We start from the raw sequence: 24,096 nt of genomic DNA, 5'->3' as shown, positions 1-24,096 counted from the left end.
AAATTCCCAAGTCAAGTTATGCACAAGTTTGGTATATAGTTTTGTCAGAAATATAACCTATATTCTACTAAAAATAGCAGGGTGGCCATAACTATTATATTTTTTCTACATTAACGAATTTGTTTAAAATTGTCGTTTTGGGCAAAGTTTCCCTGGAGGCAAAGTTGGCGCTAATGACGTAACATATTATTGCAGGTGACTGTACATAAATGTTTCGGTGATTTTGAGATTATTTTTCAGGTTAGTTTACTAACAATCAAGTTATGCAGATACCGATTTCGTGAACGTATAAGTAGTAAGGTACCGCTATTGTTTAGCGATACCGATTATTTTTGAAGGTAAAACTATACCGGTTGAAATATAAAGATATTAAAATTACAGCAGGGACAACCATTTTTTATAGGTGTACCTAAACCATCATTGGCCGAGCGTTAGCAAAGGTCTCCGTTTCAGCTTGGGCAAAAATGCTTTTGTATGTTCTCCTTTGCAGATCACATTTCTCAACTGATTCTCGTGAAAATTTGTAAGCAGGTTCGATAGAACTATTCTGTTTCGCTTTATCCGCCAAAATGGAATTGCCACCCTGCTGAAACTTTATTTATTTAAATTCCTATTGAATGGATTTTGCACCTCATGAAAAACCGTATAGAGTAGTAAATAACATTTTACATCTGACTTAATGACATCTTGTTTTATTCGCTTTAATTGTACAAAACGCGTATCTCGACAAAGCAATAGTAGGTAGTAAAACAGTCAACAATCAAATGAATTAAATAGGTACGTCACGTGTGACATGAACAGACAAGGAAAGCAAGATTAAATGCATTGTTTCTCTTTCATCTTTCAATGGAACGCTTTTACCCTCAAAGGAGGCTAGTGGTCAATACTAAACTAAAAGTCCAATCTTAAAAAAACATGATGGGTCACTGACCTGTCCCAGTAAAGTGAGGTAGTGTGCGTGAAGTGAGCTTGTGTGTGAAATGGGGTAAATTGACAGAATCTGAAATTTTACCCACCGCTACCGTCGCCTTAATGAATGTGTTATAATTTTAATTTTTTTAATGTTATTTGTACTAGTTATGTAAGCTGACATGTAATTAGCTATTACCAATAAAGTATTGAGTATGGGTATGAAGCGCCCAACAAAGTCGCAGGCAGCAGCTTTGTATATTTTGTAATGGGAACACCCAAATATTCCGAAATATGTTTTTCCGACTTTCATAACCTCGATTTTCATAATCACGATTTTTTATACATACGTCCGAAATATCAAAATCACGACTTTGGAAACCACGAAAGAAGAAAATCACGACTGCGCTATTTCCGAATACTTAAAATCCGATTGTCATATGAACGAAAGCTTAAAGTTCCGATTTTTTTTTAGATCCGAAATTTTTTTTTCCGAATTTGTCTATTCCGAAAAATCATTGACCGATCGGAAATAAAATAATTCGGAATTCAGAAATTCGATCTTTTGTAAACTCGGAATAATGAAATTCGTGATTTTCAAAAGGGAAGTAATTAAATGGTCAGCCATTTTGTAAAAATTGATCTGCAAAGAAAATGCATTTAAATCATTTGGACATGCTAGAACTGCTACCTTTACAGAAACCAACTGCTACTAGAAAAGTGGGTTACGATAGAACTGCAACCTTCACAGAAGCCAACTGCTACTATAAAAGTGGCTTAGGTTAGAACTGCGACCTTTACGGAAACCAACTGCTACGAGAAAAGTGGGTTAAGTTAGGTTAGAACTGCGACCTTCACAGAAACCAACTCCTACTAGAAAAATGGGTTAGGTTAGGTTAGGACTGCAACCTTCACAGAAACTAACTGCTACCAGAAAAGTGGGTTAGGTTAGGTTAGAACTGCGACTTTTACAGAAACCAACTGCTACTAGAAAAGTGGGTTAGGTTAGGTTAGAACTGCGACCTTCACAGAAGCCAACTGCTATCAGAAAAGTAGGTTAGGTTAGAACTGCGACCTTCACAGAAACCAACTGCTACTAGAATAGTGGGTTAGGTTAGAACTGCGATCTTTACAGAAACCAACTTCTACTAGAAAAGTGGGTTAGGTGAGGTTAGAACTGCGACCTTCACAGAAACCAACTGCTACCAGAAAAGTGGGTTAGGTTAGGTTAGAACTGCGACCTTTACAGAAACCAACTGCCACTAGAAAAGTGGGATAGGTTAGGTTAGAACTGCGACCTTCACAGAAGCCAACTGCTACTAGAAAAGTGGCTTAAGTTAGAACTGCGACCTTTACGGAAACCAACTGCTACTAGAAAAGTGGGTTAAGTTAGGTTAGAACTGCGACCTTCACAGAAACCAACTCCTACTAGAAAAATGGGTTAGGTTAGGTTAGAACTGCGACCTTCACAGAAACCAACTGCTACCAGAAAAGTGGGTTAGGTTAGGTTAGAACTGCGACCTTTACAGAAACCAACTGCTACTAGAAAAGTAGGTGTAGGTTAGGTTAGAACTGCGACCCTCCCTCCCCTAGAAACTTACTGCTTACAGAAAAGTAGGTATAGGTTAGGTTAGAACTGCGTCCCCTACAGTAAATAACTGTTTTTAAAAAAGTAGGTTTAGGTTACGTTAGAACTGCTACCCCCCGTAGAAACGTAGTTACCTTTATTTATTAACAACAAATTCGGAATATCGTTATTCGGAATTTAAAAAATAGGAATCACGTCAAATCGGAATTCAAAATTTCGGAATTATGCCAGTTCGGAATTCGTGATATCAAAAATCGTAAATGTTAAATTCGGTGTTTCTCCCTATCGGAATTGTTATATTCGGAATTATGTGGTTCGGAATTTAAAAAATCGTCGGTTTTACTATTCGGAAATATAAAACTTCGTGATTTTCATCGTTCGGTAGTTACGACAATCGGAAGTTTGATGGGTCGAGCATTTAAAAATCGGAATAAGAAAATTCGATATTTTAAAATTCGGCATAAAATATTTCGGAATTATGTAGTGTACCCTTTTGTAATGTCTATAAATGCCTAGTTATAATAGGAACCATTTTAAAGTAAAAGTTTACACATAAAAACTGGACGATTTCTCTTTAATGTCGTCAAAAAATTGCGCCAAAATTGTCAATATCGTTGCATTAAGGCGTATTCACACTTGCGACAAGCGCCGCGCCACGCCTCAGCGGTCATACAGTAGTTGTTGCGCACCCGGCGGGCACTGACTCGGAAACCTTACTGCACCAATTAACCACATTTTTGCACGACCATCAGGTAATCATATTGGCCAGACATGTCTTCCCTATGCATATAAAAACATTTTTTTCTTTTAGAGTTGGTAATTCGCTTGATTGACTTCTAATTTTGATAATAGTTCACAGGTCAATCCGAAAGTTCAAATAGTTTCCGGTTTCAACGCAAGTTAATGATCTATCTATCTATCTTGTACCTAAATTATTTATTATACATTTCAATTTAATTCGCGTAATTTTTAAACACCTCTTAAATGTAAATAACATAACCTTTTCTTTACAGATAATTCTGTCATTAGTGGCGTGCATCACTGCAGAAACCTGGTTATCGAGAAGCACAGCGGCCACCGACAACCAAATTCGTTTTGCGATAGAAAACAAATACGATCACACAGGCCCTGGAGCAGAAGGGCCTGAATATGCTTACAAAACCTACCAAAATTTAGATGACGCTATACTCGCGTACATGAACGACCCAGACACACAACTACCAGAATATGAAAAAACGAGAGCGATTCAAAAATTCACACGACCCGCTTATACATCCAACAGCATTAATAATATCGAACCTATTCCTAGATATCAACCAAAAACTGTCGATGAATATACTGGTTATAAATCCCCGCAAAGCCAAAACCAAAACATCCAAGAATACGCTATTTTTAAGCCTCAAAGTATAATAAACCAAAACCTTGACACCGACTTCAAGGGCTGGAAACCTTTCCAGCTCGTAAAACGCACAAAGCCTATTGACGAATCTACATACTATAAATCCACACCAAGTGGAGCTGGCTTGAACAATTACCCAAATGGGAACAAGTTTGGTTTTGAAACATTAAACAGTGAGGTCCGTCCAGTGCGTGGGAACTCGCCAGCAAGTTTAGCAGAACCTGCGATTGAGGAGTACGACCCACATCCCCAATATTCCTTCTCTTACGGAGTTCATGTAAGTATGAAATACAGGATAAACCTACGCACACACCCTCACAATTAACTCTATACAAATTTAGTACCTGCTGAATAATTAACGTAAACGTGTTTTATTTATTACATGTTGATAACAATCAATTCTGAATATTTTAAAACAATGTTGTAGTTTACATCAACTCGTAAACAATATGAGACAATCGCTATGAGTGAGATATGTAAACAAAACAGTTGTCATCCAATCATCATAATATCAAATCATCACTTTCTTTAGACATAATGGGTAGGTAATTAATACATTCAAATGAACTACTTGCGAAGCTAAGCGCCTAAATAGAAAACTAAGACACTACATAAACCATTCATGATGTCTCAGTTATGTTAATGTAATTCTTATCGACACCAATTCCGCAAAGCTCAATCTAAATATAAGGTTCAATTGAAAAATCGACCTAAGAACTCCCGCCGCAACGCATACTATTGTAATGTTAAGATAGTTTAAAATGAGCTTGCGAGAGTTCCGTCGTAGTCAATACGTGGTAGAAAGTGTTACTTATAGCTAGAAGCCATCATTTTAAATATAACGGAAAAAGGTACATAATAACATCCTGGTTCCCGGTTATATAAATTTAGCCTAAAATGGAGGTAATTGTTATCAGAGGTTTCTTAATAGAAAATTTAGTTTAATTTGTTGGTCTTGTGAAAGTGGACCGTGGCATTTAGTACAAAAAGTTTATTCAGCGGCATCTGGCGGCGTAAATTGATATTTCACAGTCATGTGCGGTCAAGTGCGCATAGATTAAAGGTGGGTGTTAGTTGTCTCAAATTTTATGAACCATTAAAAGTTACTACACCTATAAATAGAAACTAGATATGTACCTTAAGAAGAAAACTTTCGTGAGGCACAGTCATATTAGTAAATTTATGTGACGTCCCACGGGTAAAGGTATCTTATGGCGGTTGGCGCTTACGCTATTATTAACGCCGCTCCAATATTATTGCGGCGCTATGCGACGTAAGCGCCAGCCGCCATAAGGTACCTTTTGCCGTGGAACGTAACATATGAAAAAGGCTTATGGCTTACTTACGTATTTTAACGTCACATATCTCCGACTTACTATTTGACTTGGGTACGGTAACGGCTGTCATCAGTGTCATCTCAATACATATTTTCGTTTAAAGTTGTAAATTGTATGGATATGACAGCTTTACAGCTGTCCTATTCCTATCCTTACCCAATCTATGGGAAAAATACTACAATAAATATACATACATAACATAATATTAAGTACTCACTCGTACTATTGAAATAGATGCAAACTTATTTCTTGGTCGTTGATAGGAGTTATATTTAAGTTGCACGATAGGAAAATAGGTAACATTCATTGTTTGTTTATCGAGGTATTTATAATTTTACAATTTCGTACTCATTATCAACGTGTCTATTACTTTTGAACCTAGACCGCTGTCTCTAAATATCAACTTTAGATTGACTGAACTAAAAGTGATACTGCTTTATAATCAACTATAAGTTTCTATATAAGATCTTACTTCCTTAGGTATACATATTTTGCTTTGAACTACTTGGATATTTTGAGATTGTTCGATTGATTCCGATGTAGAGAGTAGAGCGTTACTGTAACACATTGGCAAATGAACACATCTCACGGTCGGTTAGCAGAATACCTACTCATACATTCATTGTTTTCTTTGCTTGCGTAATCTAAAACAGGTATTGTTTTATTTGCCTCTTGGACCGTTTAAATAATTGTGGTCATTAATGACGTGAAACACTTCACAGCTACCGTTTTGATGCAGTTATATCTTATATCACTGCTGACATTCACATTCGTACGAGAATGTATTGGGTGTTGTAGAAAGTGTAGGAGCGCTGTGATAAGCCAGAAGGTAGATTGACCGAAAGCAAAATGGAATCTTTAGCCATCGTGGGTCCGTGTTAATGAAAAGACATGTACTGTAATAGTTTTCCCTTAAGAAAAGAAAGTGCAACCTTTTATATTTCATCGCTATAAAACTTTTGTTTAATACAACGTTTAACGTACTTGTAACATTTGAAATATTGCAGTTTGCAACTCCTGAACAGCGCATAAGTTGAGTTTCTTAAATCCGGATTAATTCCAACAAGTTAATTAATAACAGATTAAATAGAAAAAAAAAACTAAAGCTAAATAATCTGTGATCTAAAAAGTATATTCAAATTGGATCTTGTTTCGCAACCCATCCTTATTTATCAATTTTGTTACACCGGTTCCATGTTCAACTATTTTTAATGTTAATGTTAGGAGTATACCTTGACTTACACCAAGTGACCTCAGTTATATATGTAGGGTATAAAAACACGGAGTGTTATCGAAATTAGAAAAAAAATTCTACGCTGTTACCAAAATAGGTAGGAGTTTGAGTTTGAGTTTGCAATTCGATTTCGTTAACAGTTCGTAACATTCGCGTAGATAAATGAGAGCAAAAGCGCGATGCACTGAGAATGAAAACATATTTGTTAATAGGTCATGCATATTGGTTGTATGCTTCACAAGCCTACATAAGCCTCCAGAGTCGGTTCCAACTTGAGAAAATGGCAAGTATGTCGTTGTGTCTTTTGTAGGTACACTTATGAGAACATTGAATAAATAACTAAGTACATATTATAAAATAGTCATGAAGTAAGTGTTGCCAGGTGAGCGGCAGAAAATTATCGTATTTGAGTGTCAACATTATCGTACCGATGAATAAATTATCGTACGCCTATCAAAAACGCACTAGGTCTAAAATTTCTTGCAAAATCAGCTTCCATGTCCAATGTATACAATATCAAAGAAAACTCAATTTTCTTCAAAATTTCGCAAAAATTAGCATTTTGTAATTCATTTTATCATTTTACAATGACTTTCAAACATTTTCAACACCTTACAGCCTTTAGTTGTACGCAGTACCTACTATAAGTATTTACTTCACTTTTTTATTTAGGTAAAACCAATTGATATATTTTTGGGGGACAAACATTATTCTTATAATAACAGTTTTGAATGATTCACGGTTATTTTCACTAGAATTATATCGACCGATCGATCTTTTATCGATCGATTATTACAAAAGGTCCGTATCCTGGTCGATATAAAGTCATTATTCTTATGTTTGACGCTTTTGAAGCCTCAACTCAAATCTTTGACAAACATTTTCTTGAAGATTTTCTTCATTGAAGCTTAAATAGTCCTGCCACCAATCATTTAAAACCACTGACACATTCTGTTCTAATATCATAATATAATGTAGGTACTTAATTAGATCATAACTCAATGACAACTTTGACCTTATCTATTACTATAAAAGGTTAATGATCATTGTCCTGTCCAGATACAAGCCATATCATTGTCATAACAGCCCATTGTCGACATGCCCAAACGCATTTGTTAATGAAATCTCATAGTAATTATATCTAGTTCAATCAACTTGACCATGAGTGAAGCACGACTTAAGTGGGTTATGTGATTTGTACATTGTTTTAATTTGACTATACAAGCTTCATTGTTTTAAAGCTTGCTTTAAAGTTTTCTCTATTAGGGATAATGTGCAATCAAAACACATTCCTTTGGTTGTTTTGCAAAACACGTATACGTTACTACGATTTTTTTTGTCAGCTATCAAAACAAGAGCTATTTAAATAACTCTAACTCGCACTTGTTGTTATAATAATATACCTACTTAATATTTGTGTACAATTCATATAAGAGTTTTGTCAGCTTCGGCAATGTCTGAGGTTAATATCTGTTTAAGTTTAGGATCTAACTTCTGAGTGATATCATTGTCAACTAAATCAAAGATGTAGACTATAAATTGATAATTCATGTTAATAAGGTTTTTCTTTTAAATAAAAATAAACGTATTTTATAGTAAATTTCGTCTAAATCCCCATACAAACTTCCACCCCCCTTTTCACATCTTTAAGGGATGATTTTCGGGACATAAACTATCCTATGTCCTTTCCCGGGACTCATTCTACCTCTATACTTACCTACCAGGTTTCAACTCAATCGGTTCAATCGAAATTACTACTTCAGCCGCACGTAGGAGACAGCAGCGTGTAAGTTTGCGGTTTTCAATTGGCGAACGCATGCGACGCGACCTTGCCAAAAATGCGATAATTGCGATCGGTTATGACATAGCTTTCAAAGGCGGAATGTCCACGAGGCTGCTTGCTTCTGGGGAGGTCATAAATAGGCCTACCACCTGTAATAGTTAATAGATAATTACATATTCCACTAAGTTAATTGAACAACCTATGTTACTTATCTATTCACGACCTCCATATTAATAAGTACTTAGGTAGGTAATAAGTAAGTAGGTACCTTTCAAAATGTTCATACAGGGGCAAATTGGACTATAGTTCGTTTTTTTTAGCATTAGAAAGAACTTGAAAGAAGGTAAGCGATCTTGACATGTCTTTTAATTAAAAAAAAACGCTTTTTAAAAATCAGTATCTATTAATTATGAAAGCAGAAGAATATAAATGATCGTACCTATTAGATTCATAATTGTTACATATTTGCGCTAACTTATTTTTAAAATGTTTTTTTTTTTCAATTAAAAGACACATCAAGATTGTTTACCTTATTTCTAATGCTAAAAAAACGAACTATAATTAATTATAGTTTGTAAACTTTTGAATATTGAGTAATTAAGGTGGTGAATGTCAGGTAAGAATGATTAGGTTGAGTTTTCCTACAATATTTTTCTCCATAATTTTATACAATTAGGTTAGGAATTTATCGTATAAACTAAGCGTTTTTCGCTTATATTTCACATAACTTCCTTGACCATAGATCTCAAATTAGTGACAAATCTAATGGGGTAACGGAATTTATGGTTCAATTTATTTTGGTTATTCAGGCCCACTCCGTAGAGTTCTTAGTTATGCAGTATAATAATTATGATTTTGTGTTAAGTAACGAACGAATGATTAATCGATGTTAAATGAACACTAAAAAAAATTAAGGTAAAAAGTAGTTCGGTAGGTACCTACTTAATAATCCTAAAGTTCACAATGTTAATACACTAAGGATTACATAAATACGTACCTACACGTGTGTATAAAAGTTGCTTACATTTATATTATTTCATAATCAAACCTTGTCCTCAAACAACTATCGTCTTCAACGATCTTGCAAAAGCCTAACTAGAGCAATGCCAATCGATTACACAAAATGCTACACCATCCATTACCGCTTCCTCAATATTCTGTGAGACCATTTTAATATTAGGCTCGCAAAGAATATCACGTACAAAGGAATGGTGGTTAAGCGTTCACATTCACTCTTGTATTCAGGGCCTTAAAGTTCAATAGAGTTCGTTAGTAATGTCGGAAGTGTGAGGTATTCTGGAGGTGTGGTCGTTACGCAATCGGAATAGGTACTTGACTGTCAAGGCAAGTAAGCTCGGTCAATCAGGATAGATCGTTTTCCTGCTATTTTAAAAAGGTAAATAAAAAAACTACTTGTACTAATGAATATTTTAATGCGCTTTATAGGGATACTTTTGAGTCAAACAATGAACAGTCAAACAACCCACTTCCCTAAATAAGGTCCCAATCTAGGACAAAACATTATTTCACTTACATTTGTAATTCGTTTCAAAAACTAGTTTTAAATTAAACGGTGTTCTTTTTACAATAGATCCAAGGATTATAGTGGCCCGGCCAACGAAAGAAAAGTCTTCTAGAAATCGATTTTCGCTCATGTCGTCTCGGATATTGATGAATATGGTATCGACGCATTCAGTGTAATGCCCTGAATACAAATATATGAGATGACAAGCGCGAAAGTGGTGGGGGTAGTTGCTGTGACGTCATAAAGTCGGCAGTACAAACTTTTTTTTTAATTTTCTTTTAAATATACCATGTGGGGTACCCAATGAAAGGGCTTTGTGAGTAGATTACAAATATATAACATACTATAATGTTAACAATACTTGGTTTAACTAATTATTAGAAAACGTTCAAAAATATCACAATCCACAGCTGACTTCTAACTGCTCTAAATTGAAAATGGCTGAATGTATTCGTCCAAAATATATACCAAGTGACTGTGAATATCTTCTATATAATGTTAAAAAATAATTAACCAGATATATCAAAAAATAAGAAAAGTACATCACAAGTACAAGGAAAAAAACAATCCCCCCCCCCTCCATTTTTATATTAGCGGGCGCCATTCTCAAAATGTATGTAGCCTATGTCACTACCACAATTCTGACGAATTCAACCACACCTCATATGTCAAAAATGGCGCCGGCTAAATAAAAAAATTGTGTTTTTTTTCTTACTATAGCAATATGGGTACCAAATGAAAGCTAGTGAAAATACCATTTCAAAAATATATGTAAACAGTCGGGTTTTTTGTTTGTTTTAATAATAGTTGCAGTTTAATGTAACAGATAATTATACTTTTTCAACTTGATGTACTTTTCTTATTTTTTGATATATCTGGTTAATTATTTTTTAACATTATATAGAGAATATTCACAGTCATTTGGTATGTATTTTAGACTAATCCATTCAGCCATTTTCAATTTAGAGCACTTGAAAGTCAACGGCGGATTGTGAAATTTTTGAACGTTTTCTAATAATTTGTTAGACCAAGTATTGAAAATGTTACAGTATGTTATATATTTGTGATCTACTCACAAAGCCCTTTCATTTGGTACCCCACAAGGTATGTTTAAAATAAACTAAAAAAAAAGTTTGTACTGCAGACTTTATGACGCCACAGCAACTACCCCCACCACTTTCGCGCTTGTCATCTCATATATTTGTGTTCAGGGCATTACACTGAATGCATCGATACCATATTCACCCATATCCAAGACGACATGAACGAAACCTAACCTAAAACCTGAAATTACGGCCCGCTATTATGCGATGTATGCGCGATGAACTGTTTGATTTCACTGGTTACTTAAATGCTTATTATGCATATTACCTACTGACAGGAAAAACAATACAGGATGAACTTTTTTTGATAGAATTACTGAACTGCAGTAATTAGAACTGCGGTACTTATTACTATTATTTTTATCAATTAAAAATAATTGAGGCAACAATTATGAATTGTTCAATTAATGTTAGTAGTTAATGATCATGAATTGGCAACAATGGCTCTGTATCGCACAACAGGTAATGGAATCAACACGGAAAGATTTCTTTGCGTGACAAGACGGAACTGTTTTTTTTTTTTGCGTAATTAAATAGAATGCTTTGGACTGGTAAAATAAATTAAGCAGCACTCTAAGCTAGTAGACACGTAAAAACTAGAGCTGAAAAAGTGAGCAAAATGATTTCATATCTGATAATGAATAGTAATTTAAAACTACATATTTAATTGTTATTATATATTTTTTCGGTTCGTCGTATGTTGTATGTCATGTGTAACAGTCGGTATGTTGTTTCTTTTGTTTTGAATCGTTTATTTGTATTTTGACAATACAAACACTACCTTTTTCGACGTGTAATAAGTTATCCACGGATTTAAATACTTTTAGCATTATATTTATTGTAGAATTTACATGACTAATTTATTGTATTTTTCTACTACTCCTAATACTATAGCGGCGGTTTACTTACTCGACCTTGGTACGTTTACACATTCTGCGTACCTAGAGCATGATAAATGATAATAGCAAGCCTGTCGTGCCCCCAGGGCATAGCGATTTGTTCCCCACAACCGACCTCGACTTACGTCAACGAAAGCCCAAGGATAACGGAAACGGGATATCGCATATATAATTAGTTATACAATTAAAAAAGATGATGTTTGGTGATGTTTGTGGGGTGATGGTGGAGGCAAACGGGCACCATGGATTGAGTTGTGCGCGGTGTGCTGGTAGGTTTCCTCGACATCATGCCATTAATGATATTGTGCGCAGAGCGATGGTGTCGGCTAACCTGCCGTGCGTAGAGATGGGTAACTACCCGGGTAAATACCCGAGAGCGGGTATTTACCCGGTAAATACCCGATATTTACATACCCGCGGGTAAATACGCGGGTATTTTCGTTTTTCTTCTAAATTTGATGTGTTTAATGGTATGTGAGTATAAATAAGATTAATTTAAGTATTTTTTTACAATGTTACATAAAATGTATGTTCAAACTAATTACGAAAAGGTTGCTATGAGGTGAAGTTCGATTTTAACATATCAGTCCAATTATGAAAATCGTGTAAAATCATTCCCTGGCTTCCGGAAATGTTTTAAAATGCTTTTAATATACATTAGAAAGATGAAAATAAAGAATACTTATGAATGATAATAAAAAAAAATGTGCAGTATCCCAACTTATGAAGCTTATAACTCAAACACAGTTAGTTTTAGGACAAAAATGTATATAACCTTTTTTGTAGAAAATTATGTCTACTTTAGTTTGTACATACAACACTTTTCGATATTAATGACAGATTCCAAGAAATATGAAAAAGTTCACTTTTTCCCCCCTCCTCCCAACCGCACCCCCCGCCGACCGAAGTGGGAATGTGTATTATCAACGTATAAGTACGATAATTTACTCAAGTCTAATAAAAATACTCTTATGACGGCCTTTTTTAATATTTATTAAAATTGTACTAAAAAATCCTTAGTTACAACTGCAACTGCAACTAAACCATTTCTTTTTAAATGACACACAATAATTACAGCCATTAACTCGGTTTATATCTCCACTTTAACACAAATCGACATGTGCAACAAGAAATGAATCTACCCGTCCATTTGGGTAGATACGGGTAAATACCGGGTAGATGGGTATTTACCGGGTATTTACCTGGGTGGGTAAATTGGGTAAATACCCGCGACCCATCTCTAGCCGTGCGTGTTAGAACCCCAGGGTCTTAGTCGGACGGACGGGAAGAGGCCAGACGGTCTCACTCTTGTTCCTTGGGCTAAAGGTCGGAGTCTGCTGTGGGATGCTACATGTGTGAACACCTTTGCCGCATCGCATCTTACACAGACAATACGTGCGGCTGGGGGGGCTGCGGAGAACGCCGCGAGACAGAAACATGCCAAGTACTCAAACTTGAAGCCGGTTTACGATTTTGTCCCTCTCGCTGTTGAGTCGGCTGGTCCTTGGTGTTCTGAGGCGAAGGTCTTTGTGAGGGAGCTGGGAAAACGCTTGCGGGATAGGGGTTGCGATCCTAGGTCTGGTTCGTACCTGGTCCAGCGTATATCGTTGGCTATTCAGCGCGGGAACGCCGCTGGTATTTTGGGGACGTTTGTGCCGGGTACTTACCGGATTAGGATATAGGTTTATGGCTTGTTATTATGTGTTTTGTAATGACCAATTTCCTTTTAAATTTGATGATGCGTGTTGCGGATGACATATGTGAAAGTATACATTTTATTTTGACGAAACCTGAGGTGGATGAGCTATACCTAATGTATGATGACGAAGCCTGCGCTGTGGATCTGAAGGTACCTATGCTGTTATTATTATGTTTTTTTTGGTAAATAAATCAATTTTATTATGTATCAATTAAAAAAGTAATTGTTAAGAAAAAATTAAATGAAACAATTCGGTTGTATATTTTATTAGATTGTCATTGATTTATTTATATTTATTATTTTTTTATTTAAATACTGCACTATCAATTATTAGTATTGTTAACTGAAACTCAGTAATAAGATATCTTCAATTTATATTCGAACACATAAGTTTCGAACACGATTCACAGCTGTTAACTATCCGTATATTGAAGCAAATAATTAGGCAATTTCCGTTTAGACACGTCATAGAATTGAATAAAGGATGACTCACGTTAGACCGGGCCGTGTCCGGGCCGGAGCTTCCGGCGCATCGTTTTCTATGGAGAGCATCACGTGATCGCCTGTCATGTCATAGAAAAGTAAGCGCCGGAACCTCCGGCCCGGACACGGCCCGGTCAAACGTGAGTCATCCTTAAAGGATCATCATCATCTATTTAAGAGTTAGACTCTTGTCGGTGGAGCGATTTCCATGCATGTCGGTCCTCTGCCTTCTCCTTGACAGCCTGATACGACACGACGTTGAGCTTTTCCTTTACTTGATCTATGTACGTTCTCCTTGGTCTCCCCCTCCGCCTCGTTGCCTCAACTCTCCCTTCAATGATATTTTTGATAAAAGGATAGATAGATAAATTATACCACCAGCTCAAATGAAGTAATTGACAAGAACCCACAAAGAAACTGCGGCGTGACATTATCTGCATCTGATACCATTGACTTGACACTGCTCCCACGACGCGAGACCCTGCCCTGTATTTGAAAATATTGCAATATTTAGCACACCAAACATTGTGCTTTGGGATTGTTAAGAATACGTATTTTTATCAAATCATTATCAAACCACTCTTTTGTTACGTACATATAGTCAGCGAACATGCAATAATTCGAAATAGAAAATAGTTATTTACGATACAAGTGCGGAAAAGAGGAAATTCGAAACGAGTGGCGATAAATTAAAACACGACCGAAGGGAGTGTTTTAAATCGACACGAGTTGCGAATTACCTATTCGCACTTGTATCGTACAACGTTTTACAGTACATAATATGGCCCTTCAAACTTTTTACATACTCACGAAAAGTGCTATTTTACGCACTAGTGCGGGAAAATAGGACCGTATGTACTGTAAAAGTAATTTTAAATAGAACGTCGACCTATAAACGCATAGATACAATAACTAAACTGATGCTGCCTACATATATTTTTCTTTCCCAGTCTAGCTCGAGGAACCATAGCCAGTAACCTATACCTTGCAGCCGAAGGAGTGCATAGTTGGATTATTCCCACTACCTATTTACCAGTGGGAAAAAATAAAAAATAATAATTAAGTAAATACTCTATATTATTATTAGTATTGAACTAAAACAAAATGTTGGTGGTAACTTCTGGAAAATAATCCCAGTTATCCCCAGTTACCACTACCACTGGGGACAGGTGGGCAAGAAAATCCCATTTGTTACCACTGGTTGCAACTTGGTGGTAACTATAGTGGGAATAACCAATATTACCTGGGGTAAAAGCAAAGAGTAGGTATTTGTAATGAACTTTAAATTTTGATAATTTTCCGTAGGTGCCTATCAAAGTAAAGAGATGGAACCCTTAGTAGGTAATTGAATATTTTCCTGCTGTTTAAGCTTAAATTCCCAACCTGTATTCATACTTAAACTGGCATGTTTAAGTACCTATGATTATTTTTAAGTAGATTATCTCTTCGTTAACTTTTGTTAACCAACAAGATACTTTTGTTACGTTAATTGAATAACCATACATTTTATATATTTTTTCATTTATTTAAACAGGCAATTACCTAATTAACAAACATCAATTAAATAAAAAAAAACAGTTCGATTTCGTCACAGCTCACCCAGCCGTTGTGGCAACGACTTGATAGTATCAGAGGGGCTACCGCGAAAACCGAAATTCGCAAATTGCGGGGATCTTACTCTTTTACTCCAATGAAGGCGTAATTAGAGTGACAGAGAAAAATGCCCGCAATTGACGATTTTCGGTATTGGCGGTAGCCCTACAGGCAGCCAAACGTATGTGCCTTTAGTGAGGGCACGAAGGTCAACTCTCGAAATATTTGGTACAATTGTACATCACATGATGCGACCACTTAATACGCACGAAACCAGAGAATAAATGTAAAATAATAGTGTTGGTAATTTAAGTACTACATTGCATTCTTCACGAATGAGTAATTAAAATGTGATATGATTATCTATTTTAAAATTTTGAATTGTTGATTAAGGTTCATTATAATCATTATCCAGTAAAAGGCAGGTTTTACATAATTCACATAGAAACCAAGACAAAGGGCGGCTGTGTTGCCTGACATCATGCGTTCAAAATGAGTTCAAGCTTACAATACAATAATAATAGGCCAAGAAAGGTACGCTCGGCTAGTATGGCGGAATGGAAATAATTAGTAATAGCTGAAATTTTCGGTGTATGGGACAGATAATAAATCTAGTGATTACGTCGATACATAATCCAAATAAATATATTACATTTAGGTATTTAAAAAAAAATGTAAAAATATAAAAAATCACAGAAAGTTTGTAAAAAATATTATTAACATTTTTTAAATTTATACTCATAGAGAGATATTTGCTTTATGACATTAAGCATGAATCACACAAAAAATTATTCTGTATCCTACATTTAAAGTAAGTAACCTACGGTTATTATTAAATTCAGTATATTTCCGTCCTCAAAAATGGTAATAGGCTATTTTTTCTCTCATTATTTCCAAATTACAATAAGTACAAGCGTTGCAATTTAATCGTACACTAAATAATACCGTATGGTAGGTTTTATGGGGTTATGCATTAATTGCCTGGTTAAAAATGGTAATAGATCAATATCATATGGGATTTTTATTATGAGTTCTCTTTCGTCGAATACTGTAAAAATCGGCTTGAAATATGATTCGTAACACAAAAAACCATCAAAAACGTTATCGTTGCTTTAAAGTTGCCGCGCACGAGCCAGCGAGCTAACGCGATTGGTCGTTGCATGGAGCGGGGCGACGGAACGATGAAACTTCCATTGCCCCGAGCGCGAATATTTAAAAAAGTATTTAGTATATTTACTATTTACTCGGTCAAAACATATGTACCAGTGAACGTAAAAAATATGGGAGACTAGATTCGAACTAATTTTCAGCTTTAATCTGGGCAAGAGTGCTGTAAATAAGAAAGTAAATTTTACGTAATTGCAGGCTTTCCGTCTTTGCGTGCGCGTTAAATTTAATACAATAATAGGCCAATTATATAGGGCTATTATACTGACACACACCCAATTTGATAGCAGAAAAAGACGCGAAATTAAAATTTTCTTAGGGAAATCAAATCTTCGCGCCTATACGTTTAAACCATTTAAGATTTCAATAGCGGTCATTTAAGTACCACCCCTCACCACTAAAATGTAATTATCAAAAACGACAGTTGCTAATGTTCCCTAAAGTAAGCATTTCTAGTTATTGCTGCAATACAGTGGTACCGGGCACCTTGCGACGCAAGGCCGAGCAGGAATCGCAAACCTTAAAATATTTGCACTAATTATTTGAGTTAGGATTTTGTTAGTACTCTTTAATTGAATAGCAAAAAATATAAGTTATGTATTAGAAATACCGTTTTTAGTCGATTATTAATTGAGTAATTATTGTTAAACTTGTTTTTACCGTGTGGTGTCGGTTAAAATTTCACTAGTAACATCATTTGGCGACTAGGGCAATAAAAGTCGACACCATAACCAACAAATTAACAAACAACAATAACCAACAAATTAACAAACAACAAAAATTTGCAGTAATATTCCAAAACTCGACTGAACGCAAGCGCACCGAACCGTGTCGCTCCCCTGACGCGACTCAGTGTCACAAAACGTAAGGCCGTGGTATTAACGTCAGCGGATAGCTGAGCGGCGAGCGGTGACTGCAGGCGGCAATAAGGTGTTCAGTTAATGTTTTTATAATTTGAAATGACTTCGTTTCCATGTAGAAATAACCAAACAGACTTTAGAAGCATTTAATATTTTATTTGTGGCCGTATAAATTATGTTTTATTGGTAAATTAATTACAATTATTCATATTTGTGGATAAAACAATATACATACTATAATTAATACTAAATTAACATTAAATAAATACATTATTTATGACATAAAAATACATTGCGCGTATTTAACTACTTACCACTGTTTAATTACGATACTTGCAAGCAATTAGTAAAGTATATGGCTCCATCCTATCCTGTACCACGATATACAAGCGATAACATTTTTGCGAGTTTTGTATAGATAATGGATTTGTCGCTAGAAAATTACGATATCGAGATAAAAGTCAGGTCTCTGAGCGCTATAAACCTTAAATGCTTTTTACTTATACATGTTTTAAATTTGCCGCGCTTTTTCTAGTCAAGCTGAATGTGTTTCACTATAGAATAGTAATCGAATTGGTTCAGATTTAACGTTTAATGCATATAAATAACATAATTAGTAAATAACATAATTTTGGACTAAGTACATTATACATGACATCAGGCTATGGTTTGGCGCACCGTGACCCTGAACTGCGCGGTAATGTGTTACGGCTGTTAAGTGAAGTCCAGACGGGATGATCAAATCGACCGATTTGATCAGAAATGAAATTGGGGTCAATCTCCAAATTAAGCAACAATTAAACAACTGTACCGATATTTGGAACCTCAGAATAATATACCCGGCCGGATACCGGATAGTAACTTTGCTTGATTTCAGAGTAAACAAATTGGATTTAAGTAACAGTCACTGTCATATTGTACATTACTCGTTTATTATTTCAAAACAATTTAAACATCCACTCACTTGCACGCGTAGGTACCTACTCATTTCGAACATAGAAATGAGTCCGCGCCAACGTTCACCACGAAACAGGTTAAAACCTGCACAATGCGCACCTAAAAACCGAAATGTAGGTATTGTTAAATTTAGTTTGTAGTTAATTAGTTTTTTGGTGTAAGTGGTCTGAAATAAATGATTTTTTATTTTTTTTATTGTTCCGCCGGCCGAAGATTCGGCGCTCGGATACCGTATATTTGGCCGACGGTCAGGCCGAATATCCGGTATCTGACCAAACAACTATCCATTGCATCATTTGCATCTCTAATTGAGAGTGGCAACACTGTCGTAGGTCGTATTGCCCTTTTCTAGCATATACGTCCCTCGCTCCTACACTCCCACCACACAGGCAGGTTGCTTTGTCAGTTATACAAGGCAAATTTTCAAGTCATTGGCTTGCTGTTTTTCCATCTGGAAGGTCGTGAAGCTAAACTGCTGGTGAGTTTTTGAATTTGTACCTCAGTTTAGCTGACTATATTGAAATAGTTATATATTTTACAAGGGGGCAAAGTTGTTGTTTAACCGCTCGTGCTAATATTGATACTTGAGCAAGTAAAACATTCGAAACATGGAATCTTGAGCGTTGCGAGGGTTAAACAAAATTTGCCCCAAGTGAAACACAAAATGTTTCACCATACCAACCCGAAGCAAATATTAAATGTAAAAATATCATACAAAATCAAATACAAATGAATGTTATTAAATATTTATGATTTAAAAGTCAATTCTACCAGCAAATATAAGAAAACAACTCAAAATTTGCATTTGATTCCTTTGCCTCACTTGTGAATAAAATGAAACTTTGCTCTCAGTTTTTGAAGCGCAAAGTAAGCCTTTCCGAGCTGGTGTGGTGAAAAACAGTTTCTAACGGCTTATGCCGCTCGAAATAAATAATTAAATTTTTCACGCCACTGTTCGGAAATGTGGCAATAGATGGTCTAAAACCAAGCTGGAAAGTAGGCAATAGCTGTAGCACCTGAACCACCACTACTACAATGTTTCATTGTTATCATCATCTGTCATTGGTGACAGTTCGCTACAGCAATGAGTATAATTTAAAACATAAAAATCAATAAAAGGTCTTTTTTGGCGCAACTTTTTCCTTCAAAAATAAATTTAGGTTATTTATAGGACCAATATCTTGTTAAAAAAAAAACGACATGTCAAACTATTCATTCATTCAGTCAGTTCATTCGATTCACGCTTAAGGTGTTTTTTACTTTTGTAGCTGTTTGTGGTTTTTTAGCAAAAACGCTTCTAAGTTTAGAGTCGGTTTGAAGCAAACAACAGAAAAACGCCTCTTAAATGTGATAAAAAAGAAAAAAGGCGGGATCGGAAAATTCTCACTGACTTGGATAGTACTATAAAATATAAGAAACACGTATCTACGCTCGCTATAAAAATGAGTTGTTCTAGTGAAGAAAATGATATTCTTACGCTGACGCCTACCGAAATTCAAGAGACAGCACAGGCAGTGGCTAGTAATTTGCTACCAGAGAAATCGCGGGCTAGTACTTATAGTTATGCAAATGTTTCCTTATTTCCTCGCAGTAGTCGTGAAAAGCACTATGTAATGCCTCGGCCGGAAACGCTAAAGATGGAGTCGTATTATTCGAGGGCCTCCACCAACGTGTCAGCCCTCAAACTCACTCGTCCATCTTTTAGCGGTTTTACGTCCTCTCCTATAATGTACTATAGTTGTCCGTTAAATTATCTAGCAAATAAAAACGATCCGGAATAGTGATGTGAAAGTGCAAGAGGATATTAGAAAGAGAGATGCCTAAGAGTACCATACCATAATGAATACATGTGTCTTAGCTGTATATTGTATTGTTATAAATAATGTTAAAAATGCTTTATGTTGTTAATGTGTTCCAAATTGTGCCGTTTTGGCATTAGCTGTAAGGTGCAATTTGTTATTTGAAATAAATAAATAAATACAATAAATGTTAATTTTACAAAATGTACCTATCAAATTGTATACTTTACTAAATATCTCTCTCCTCACAGGTGTTACAATAAAGGGTGTACATACTACATAATTAATTAAACACTCATAATATAATTATATTACATACACATAATAAGTATATCATAGGATAATATCCTATACATATTATGTATAATCACATTGGTTTGGCGTCTTCCCACCACCAGGCGATAACAAACATGTTTCAATATTATTCGTAGGTTCCGAATATCGGTACAGCTGTTTAATGACAGCATTTACACAAAAATAAAACGCTAATTAAATAACTTATCATATCCGGAACTACAGATGCAACGGATAATTGTTTGGCCGCATACAGGATACCGGATATACGGCCTGACCATAGGCCGAATATTCGGTATTCAGCCGCCGAATATTCGGCCGGCGGAAATATACCTACATTCCGGTTTTTTAGGTGCGCATTGTGGAAGTTTTGACCTGTTTCGTAATGAACTTTCGCGCGGACTCATATAGGTCTATCACTAGGTACGAAATTAGTGCGCGAGCTAGTGAATGGAACGTTTAAATTGTTTTAAAATAATAATCGAGTACGATTATATTCCGATATCAAGCATAGTTACTATCCGGTATCCGGCCGGATATTAAAATAAGGGCGAGATAGGATACCGGATAGTAACCGAATATCCGGTGCATTTCTATTCGGAACCTAAAGTTTTAATCCTGCATGGTGCAAATATGTATAATTTTGAGACAATGACTTGAAAATTTGTCTTGTATAACTGACAAAGCAACCTGCCTGTGCGGTAGGAGTGTGGGGGAGAGAGGGACGTATATGCTAGAAAAAGAAAATACGACCTAGGGGCTGTCCATACATGACGTCATCTATTTTTGACGATTTTTGTCCCCCCCCCCCCCTCCTCTAAAATCATCCAAAAATCATGCTTCGAATGACACCGTTTCCTCCTGCGTCATGCTACAATCATCCGATGTCCAGACCCGCCCCTTCCCCCCCCAAATTTGAAATGACTTAAATTTATGAATAGCCCCCTACGACAGTGTTGCCACTCTCAATATTATTTATTCTTAGGTTCCGAATATGGTGCAAGGAGTAAGGTGCAAAAGTGTAAACATATATTTGACGTCGACTCTTATTATGCTATGTTATACTTATTATGGAACTTAGGAACATAAACTATGAATAGAAAGAGCACGAAATAGTCAATATAATACGTTTGTTGAAAAAAAAAGTCTACAGACGCTTAGGCGCGAAGGGTTATTGTCTCATAGAAAATTTGAATTTCGCGCCTTTTTCTACTGACAAAGTTGTTGGATAGACGTTAATATCAAATGAAAGAGTGGGCCTACACACTTCGCTGTGACAGAATGTGAAAGTGTCACCAAAACTGTCAAATGACTACGATAATAAGTATTCCTTTTATAATGCCACTCCACACTATGCCATTCTGAAATTAAATAAGACGATAGATAGTCATTCGCAATTTTTATTTTTGTAGTGGGTCATAATTGACGTATATAATTACGAATATAATTTGAACATCAACCAATATTAAAATAATATTGGAAATGATATCAGTTATTTTTAATCAGCTATCATTCACGCGCGCGTTCATTTTGCTCAGACTTGGCCGCACAAATATCTGGTGCGAGCGAGACGCCCGCGCACGTTCGAATTGGCCTGTCACTTGTAGCAACTTGTAGGTAAGTACATACTTACCTACATACTATCCACGCGTCCTTGGCACGAACTCCCGCCACCGCCCGCATTGAAACTGTCCCCGCGCGCCGCAAGGAAATGTAATCCTTAGCATTAGCGCAAAGAGTTCAAATTTGGTAGTTTCATTTAGCAAATTTGTTAAAATGCACATATTTATTACATTGACCATATTTTTGTGTGATTATGTATTGAATATCACTTTGAACGTTATCAGAACAAAGTCTGCAAGAAATTATATCTATAACCATTTTTTCTAGCATGTTTAAGGCGTAAATATATATACAAGTGATACAAATAATATTGATGTCGGATTCTCGGATAAATAGCTTAATGAGGTAGTTTTATGGTAATTCAATCAAAGACCTAATTATTACTTTTTTTTTATATCAAGTTACGACGTATATCCGTGAGGCCCCGCCATTTATTGAATGAGTTATTTTCCGTGTTAATATTTTGACTGATTCCATTGTCGACTCATTATAAATATTATTTTCGTCACGTTTACGAACTAAAAATACTATTACTATTTTTAACAAACAAGAACGTCTCTTTTTTTTAACTATTTTTTTTTACCTACTTCCGGACAGAAAGTTGGTTGGATTCGAAAATAAAGTATCTTAAAATGATCTAAAGAACAGGAATAAAAAAAGAATTGCCTATTACTAATTAATGTTTGACGTAACCGTATCTTTACTGGAGTATAATATCTGAACAAAGTGGACAACTAAACCTTACTGAGACTGATTATTTTACGAAGAGGTCTAGAGTGAAGCATGCATACCTAACGGGTATCTAACTTCTAACTTTTAGATCTAAGAAAAACGTAGGTAATACTGAGCTCAGCTGAAACATGTCCTACGATACGATAATAATTTTTACCCCATCACGCACTTTGCAAAAATCATTTAGGTACTTACAAGGTAAAATTTTTATCTTACCTTTATTAAACTTTAACCTATGATGACTAAAACTTAAAAAAATAAATATGGGCTTCCATTTACGCCAAATTTTTACATTCATATGCATCCGGGCCAGCATATGATTGGCGCGACAGTATCTCGCCGCGAGATAGACTACCCGTCTCTCTTTAATTAACATTGTTAGAAAAAGACTGGTACTTTGTCTATCTCGCCGCGAGATACTGTCGCGCCAATCATGTGCTAGACCTTAGCTTCTAGACACATTTTAGTTTTCAAATGATAAACTGTAAGTTTATGCGTGACAGTGATAAATAGAGTAATTTTTAATTTATAACATAAGAAATCAAGACTCTAAATAGCTGTTTTTCAATTCCAGGACAAAGGCACGGGTGACTCCAAGTCAGCTCACGAGACGCGTGACGGCGGCACCGTGCGAGGCTACTACACTTTCATGGACGCAGATGGCAAGCAGCGCACTGTACACTACACCGCTGATGATAAGCTAGGATTCAGAGCCAGCGTGCAGCGCACTCACAGAAACACACAATAGGCCTGACACGGGTCGCCATACGCTACTGCATCTTCATAAAGCAGTGCACCGTGCTCTATTACCTACATCGCCGACGCCCTAAGGTTCTCCCCAGATATATTAACGCACTTTGCCAAGAACCGATAGGAGATAGCTAAAGCTCCGCGCAATAAGAGCAAAAATGCCGTCGACGCGTCGGCAGGCGCCGGCTGATACGAGCCGAGCCGAACGACGACTTTTTGCTCTTATTTGGCAGACAAAGATTTTTCCTATCGGATTTTGCCGATTCCGCGTCGACATATGTGGGGGAACCCTATACACAAAAGCTAGGGTTCAGAAGAATGATTTCGGCCACGCACTCACACGAGCTCAGAAAAGACCTAGC

General features: G+C 36.0%; 1 protein-coding gene across 1 annotated transcript; it reads left to right on the top strand.

The window, feature by feature from the left end:
- Positions 1 to 3,504: 3,504 nt before the first annotated feature.
- Positions 3,505 to 23,807, top strand: LOC134805454 (uncharacterized; the record flags this gene model as incomplete). Its single annotated transcript, XM_063778758.1, has 2 exons — positions 3,505 to 4,173; positions 23,559 to 23,807. Coding segments are annotated over 2 exons (843 nt in total), but the record flags the coding sequence as incomplete, so codon positions are not given.
- Between the last annotated feature and the right edge of the window lie 289 nt (positions 23,808 to 24,096).

This window comes from Cydia splendana, chromosome 2 (assembly GCF_910591565.1).
Source record: "Cydia splendana chromosome 2, ilCydSple1.2, whole genome shotgun sequence".
NCBI lineage: Eukaryota > Metazoa > Arthropoda > Insecta > Lepidoptera > Tortricidae > Cydia > Cydia splendana.
Note: the sequence above shows the minus strand (reverse complement) of the source record. Positions and strands in the feature narration are given on the sequence as shown.